The following is a 7,299-nucleotide window of genomic DNA, read 5'->3' on the forward strand; positions in this document are numbered from 1 at the left end:
GGGAACATCAGATATCTTTAACTGACACGGTCACATGACAAGATTATGTTTTTGGAGGGTGTTTTTCTTTTACACAACTAAGATCTGTTTAACTGACAAGCTGATAAAGCCATGATAGCACCACACCCATAATAATCACAAAGTATACTCAAAGAGACACGTCTAACATGTTGTGTGTGTGTGTTTGTGTGTGTGTATGTGTGTGTGTGCGCGCCGCATGTGTGTATATTTATGTTTCAGTTATGTGGTATGCAATGCAGTACTTTTCATCTTAAGACATCACAAAGAATCAATCAATAATCTGTCAAAGAAAAAAATCGCACATATTCACACTTCTATGCACAGATATAAGCTGGACAAATATAGTGCAGTCCTGTGCAGCCACACCTTCTGCTTATAATACACAAATGTAAGGTCTGGTCCACAAACTTGTTTTTTTGGCTGACATATAAAGTGACTAAACACAATTTGTTTTATGTGCAAGCTTATCTGATGATAGATTTTATCACAATATAAGAGGCCAGTGTGGACAAATGAATGAAAACAATTGTACAGTGTTTTTATTGTTACCGGTGTATTTTAAATAATCCAAACAAAGAAATGTTGATGATATAAATACTAGATGAACTGATAATAGATGGAATAAAATAAAAAAAATTACAAGAAAAACTTAAGGTACACCTTTAAGTAAACTTAAAAACAAATGAAAAAAAAAAATAATAAAATAGCAGCTATAACTGAAACGAAATAAGTTTTAGTACTAAAATAAAATAAAACAAACAAACAAACAAAAATTTAAAATCTAAAATAAAAGGTAATTCAAAATATGTATGAATAGTATAATAGTATATAAATAATACTAAATTATGACTATAGTGGTGTGACTTTATAACTGTAAAATGTGTATTGACTTGCATTTAAACAATGCTGTCCATCCAAAATGCTTTTACACTGATTGCAAATTTCCATATGATTTCCACAGAACTTTGCTATGCTGTTGTTTCATGAGTATGGCCTGTACAACACAGGCACCTTGTAAACACAAACATGGACTGTTGGTGTGTCATCTGAGACTCTCATGAAGCACTTCAGGACTAACTGCAGTAATTGTCACAAGACATATGTCCTGACTCACCAGTGCAACTCTGTTTACGTAATATCAGACGAAAAGGCTTAATCAGATGACTGATTCTGTTTGGAGGCTCTTTTTTAACACTTGTTTGTGTCTTTCAGAGTACCACGGTGACCTCAGAGCTTTTATATCACTAGCTATGAGAAACAGAGGTCTATTTGAGGTCTCATTCTGTGAGGTAATGGCAAGAGCATAATTGAATAATTGCATAAAACACCTTTAAGGACAGAAATATACAATAAAACCTTAGTGGGCAACTACTGCACAATGTGTACATAGTGAATATTTAACCTCCACAACAATTTCTGAGACTTGCTTTTATTGATGTGGAATTATCAAGTTTTTTATTTATTTATTTATTTTTATTTTGCACACAATTCTGTATTTTTCAATTCTAATTTTCCACACGTATCTACTTTAAAATTTCAAAAGTTTCTTTGTAACCGTTTGGGAAATTTACTAGACATTTCTGAAAGACAATTATTTTTTGTAGTGTATGTTTAAAATGAATTCACCAACAATTTTAACCAATTTTAATAACTGATGTAATAACATATTTGAGATGTAGTACCTAAACAAACCTCTTTTGGGAGCACTTGAGGGGTGTTGCGAACGCTATGACTTCTTGTATTAAATGCAAAATTATGAGTCTATATTTTTCTTTAGCACATATTTCTCAGTTAGCAGATACCGTAGATTTATTGTAGTCTGTGAATTGTGAAAAAAATTAAGATAAACTGGTTACAATTTACTTAGGATTTTTTACTTCAGCTAAACTGTACCGTTGCCAATAATTACCAAAACTACAAGTGCCATATATCAAATATGAGAAATCACAGTGAGTCAGGGATACATCACAGCATTCGAGTCTCCGTTTCAACACTCGTATGTGGTGTCTACAACATTACAGAATCACTAAAGAAACATTATTTCTGTAATAAGAAGAGGGTCAAGCTGTGATTAGTTGAAATTTCCCTGCTTATAATTTAAGGCAACCTGAATGAGGGCAGGCTGGTGGAGTCAAAGTCAGGTTAGCCATGTGTGTTGCAAGATTTCAACTCATGAACTTAGTGGAAATGTTAAATGTTCCCATCAACGGCCTTGGGCTCCACAATCAGGTCTGCTGATTAATAGTCCTGAGCTGCCAATAGATCTGTGGGCTGTTTTCTTTTGGAAGAAAAACACCTTGGTCTTAGATGATCATTTTTTATTTGAGAATACCTGCTAAGTTATACTGTAACTAAACAACTTGGGCCATATACACAAAGACAGAGCCATTGAACATGCACAAAAAATAGGTTCATCCTTCATTAATGGTGCTTGCTCAGGCATGCATCACAATTAGCATACAGCCAAGGCTGGTGAATTAGGATAGAATAGAACATTAGAAAAGAGTACATATAATGTTCAGAGAACATTCAAAAGGAACACTGACAAATTATAGAATGGAAGGTTCCCTAGAAGAAACAAGAAATGTAATAATAAATAAATAACTAACTACATGTTTCAGCATTCAGAAATAAGATTTTTATTACGTTAGCAAAACATTCTTCATTCAGTGCTATTGCTCATACTTCATGGATTTGAATGACATTTAAATCTACATTTATGAATTAGAGCTCAAATTGTTTGGCTTCTGCAGAGATTATTTATTACTTTAGTCATAAGATTGAGGCTGTGCAAGGCAGATTATGATACAGTTGAAAAAAATAAAAAATAAACAAAATTCCTCAAAAACTCTCCCTAGCAGAGCAGAATCAAGTTTAGTATGGGAATCTTTTTCACTCACATTTTGTTATTTTTCTTTCTTTCTTTCTTTCTTTCTTTCTTTCTTTCTTTCTTTCTTTCTTTCTTTCTTTCTTTCTTTCTTTCTACTTGATTTTTTATAATCCATTAAATGAGAGTCAATCAGGTCCAATGTAGTTTGGAGCCCAACATTTTTCAAAATAATTTATTTTGTGTTCCACAAAAGGAAGAAACTCATGGATGTTTGGAATGATGTGAGTGTGAGAAATGACGACAGAAATATTCCTTTGACATCATCAGTATTAAACCACGCTTTCAGATTTCAGATCAGTTAAATTGCCTTGCACAGGAGTTCATTTCACATATCAGGCAATTCTGCACACCTTTTCAATGCTTAATAAACCTCAAAAAGCCTTTGAGCTATTAACAACTCTCTGTGAGTCTGAACTTTTTAACTTGTCTGAGGCATATCAGGCAGCTGTCAGAAATGAGCCGTGAGCCATTATTTTTCATTCAGTTCACAGCAGATTACTGTTTTCTTTTTTTTTGGTCTCGCCGTGTTAAAAAGTGACTTCAAATGTACTGGAACTAAACTGTTGTTCCTAAAGGAAAACTTCATCTATCTGTGAATATCATTGCAATTTATATATAAAATGTTGGTTTGTGTCTTTATGTGAGTGTGTGTGTCCTCTATTCAAATGTGTGTGGGCTTGTACAGCATGTAAAAAAAAAAAAACACCAATCTGTAACTGTATCTGTATCTCCCTGATGGCCTCCTTCTGCCTTGCAAGCTTTGATTTGAATCATATGATTATGGATGCAACGTGCAACTGAGGGAGTTTTGCCAGCTTGAGTGGAGCAGATACAGAAACCAAGTGAGCAGCAAAATGTATGAAATATATATAAATAAATTATATATATATGTTTTACCCCCACACTTGAAAACTACAGAGCTATGATCATAAAACCAAGCATTTAAATAAAACTTAACCAAGATATATTACTGGAAGATCTAGAGAGATATTTTTTAATTGTAGACAAATTAATTCAACCCATTTCAACTGCATTGTTTTAAGTAATATGAGACCAATTTTTGTTTTTAAGCCAGTTCATTATAATTTAAGCTGACATTATTGTGTAGAGCCAATTTGATTCTAATTATAAATTTAAGGCGGCTGAACTTAAGTTTTTAAGTTGAAGTAGGTGCATCCAGGCAATCAATGAACACAGAGGGCCCTATCTTGCACCCAGCGCAATTGACTTTGTACACCGACGCATGTGTCATTCCTATTTTGCACCGGCGCAAAGCGCGCTTTTCCCTCCACAGAAGCACGTCGCTAAACTAGTGAATGAACTTGCGCTCCCTGGGCGGTTCAGCGCAAAAAAGGAGGCGTGTTCCGGCGCAAACAATCCCTGGTGCTATTTTGCTGTTCCATTAAACAATTGCGCCACTGACCAGAAAAAACCTAGTCTAAAGTCAGTGGCGCGTTGCGCGTTGTTCATTCTGCTATTTTAAGGGCGCATGCTTGACCATAATGTATAGCGTGCACAACGCGCATACACTTTTCTCATGTAATCTACACAGATGCAACAGTTATTTTTGCAAATCATAAATTGTTACACTAAAAAAAATATTAACACGTGAGATGACGGAAATCATTGTGGTGTATTTTGGGTGGGTTTCTCCCATCCCCATACAACACAACTTCTCTGTCCTTCACTGCTCTTACAAGAACATCAGTCTCCTCGGCTGTGAACCGCTCCTGGCGTGCGCCTGGTAAATACGCCATAATAATAGCAATCCATAATGGAACTTGCGCACCTGCTTTTAAAGGGAATGTTGGATGACGCTCTGATTGGTTTATTTCACGTTACGCCCAAACCACACCTATGAATAATGAAGCTACTTCAGACCAACCCATTTTAGATTTGCGCCGGGCGCAAGAGCCATTTATCCCGCCGGGAAAATAGCAACAGCGCCGAGACCCGCCCACAAACTTACTTGCGCTTCGCGCTTTGACACTTGCGTTTCAGATCGTTAAAATAGGGCCCAGAGACATCAACACATCTGCATACACATCACAAAATCACAAATCTTCCCTCGTCCTACAAAGCTCACATTTTCTGGACTGGTTACTGTGCTCCTGTTCTCACTTCCCCTCTCTTCGTAAAAGCCATGAATCATCTCATATCTCACTGTTGTGAGCTTCTGCAGAGATGCTTCATATGCAGACACACATTTACATCAAATTCATATTAAGCGCAACATGTTGCGGTGAGTCATTTGGCCAGAAATAGAGTCTTAATGTTGCTGGTGTCAGTGGGGCTAAACGCTATGGAAATGAAACATTTTATCCAGATCATTTATGGTGAGAAACAAACAGGCTTGAAATGTGTCATCTCTTCTTTAGAGAGAAGGAAATGTGTTCCTGAAGTTAAATTTGACTTCAGTGGAGTGGAAGGAGAAGGATGCGGGGACAGTTCAGTGTCATACCGTACAAAATTAAGGATCGCACATCATCGCAGGTTTCTTTTCAAAGTAACTATAGGGTTCTAATGCATGCATTTCTGATGCAAAACAAAGGGCACGAAGATATCATGGACGTGTATACAAACCTAACCTTCAATCGCCATGGTAACGGTTTACATGCTATCCTCTGTTGTCAAGGAGATCTCGTCTGACAGGATAATGGGTTCCACTGTCCCTTCTGCCTCTTGTTTTAGTTCACCACAAGAGCAGACGCATGCAAACATGCAATCAGGAAATTTGTCAGCAAATGGCCTCACTATTAGCTACTTTATCAGTTTAATAATGTGTGTGTTTCCTGATAAATACCTAAAAAGTGTAGCGTATTCTAGCGTATTCTGTGTGCAAATAACCTCTGAATAAAACAAACAAACATTTTCTTTGGAAAGTAATTAGAAGAGAAAGCCTGGCTATGTGCTCTCTGTTTTCTATCAATTATAAATCATTTGTTTCACCCTGTGATTAGTGTTGCTGGCCCTTCGGTGCCCATGATAAATGCAGTGAAGTGCCTTGTCAAAGCCACACATAATTAAAGCCCCCTTTAGCACATCTTTATTTGAATATAATGGCTTTTTTTGTTAATGAGAAGCGCAATCATATCTCCACTGGAGTAATCTTCATAATCAGACGCTCTGTTATGCATGAATCAGAAGAGCTCTGAAACAGAACAGAATCTCAAAAATTACCTCCATCGCTGCAAACCTCCCACGCAGCAGCACTAGGAGTTGGAGAGGAGTTCAGGCGAGGCTTACATAAAATAATGTTTCTGAAGTATGCTCCGTCAGATAAAGTGAGACCATTAAACTTTTAACCAGGTGAACCGGCCTAGATGAACTTCCAGCATGGACAGCAAAACTGGGTCACCGTAATAGTTTTGACTTTTGAATTGGTCTCAGAATTTATAACTTACGTCACACTGTACAGTGCAACGATCATACACATAGCACAGTGTGTATTTACATCAGTAAATGCTGAGTAATATCAATGAACATGATGTCCTGAGTGTTTAATTGTTTGCAGAGCTGCTCATAATTGTGTATTGTTATTATTATGTAATAATATGTAATAATTAATCACAGTATTGGGTATTTGATGAGTAACATGGTAAACAAAGTAAAGTTTCACTATTTGCTTCCAACGCTTAAGAAGCTGATGAATGTGGCACAAGTGTAATTACCTTTGGCCTGTCAAGTACAAATATTGATCTCCGGTTCAGAGCGTTTAACTTTAGAATAGATAGAAAAAAGAAAATGTCTTCTCTCATAAAAAATCTTCAGCTGATTACTCTGATTTGGAACATGTTATTTTGCCTCAACTAGTAGACCATAAAGATGATAAAGACAGTTAGCCAATACAGCTAACCTGGACCAGCTAAAAACCATATTGCAAAATATAGCTACAAGTTTAAGTTGGAGTAGGGAACGATACATATGCAATATACTACATTTATGCATTCGAAAGACTTTTTTCAGTGATTTTTTTTCTTGCATTCCCGAGGATTAAACCCATGACCTTGGAGTTGCGAGCGCCATGCTCTACTGTTTACAACAGAAAGACTCGAATCAAATAAAATCAAATAAACTACTAACCTTTATGTGAGTTTGGAAGTCTTTGAAATCTGTTCTGCTGTCCCCTGTGCAGTGCTCTGATTCCGGACACACTGTTGCCCATGACTGCTGCTGATGCTGCTGATCTCCAGATGTTGCACGAGCGTCAGGCACTATAACTCACTCTTATCTTGCCTCTCTTGATCTGTTGTTGATATTATGTCCGTGACAAGTCGGGTGTGAACCGGCTACAGATCCACAAGTTTTTCTCTGCTCGATGAACTGTCATTGAAAAACACCAGCTGCCCAAATGCGCCTAAGCTGCAGGTGGGAAGACGCGCGTTTGC

The 7,299-nt window shown here is 36.8% G+C and overlaps 1 protein-coding gene across 1 annotated transcript in view; it reads right to left on the bottom strand.

Annotated features, from left to right (window-relative positions):
- LOC113069630 (E3 ubiquitin-protein ligase NEURL1-like) overlaps nucleotides 1-7,299 on the bottom strand; it is a 50,032-nt gene extending 42,733 nt beyond the window's left edge. Inside the window, exon 1 of the mRNA XM_026242823.1 lies at nucleotides 6,995-7,299. Coding sequence (XP_026098608.1) covers nucleotides 6,995-7,076 — 82 coding nt within the window. The 5' untranslated portion in view covers nucleotides 7,077-7,299. The remainder of the gene's footprint in view (nucleotides 1-6,994) is intronic.

This window comes from Carassius auratus, chromosome 1, assembly GCF_003368295.1.
Source record: "Carassius auratus strain Wakin chromosome 1, ASM336829v1, whole genome shotgun sequence".
Lineage (NCBI taxonomy): Eukaryota > Metazoa > Chordata > Actinopteri > Cypriniformes > Cyprinidae > Carassius > Carassius auratus.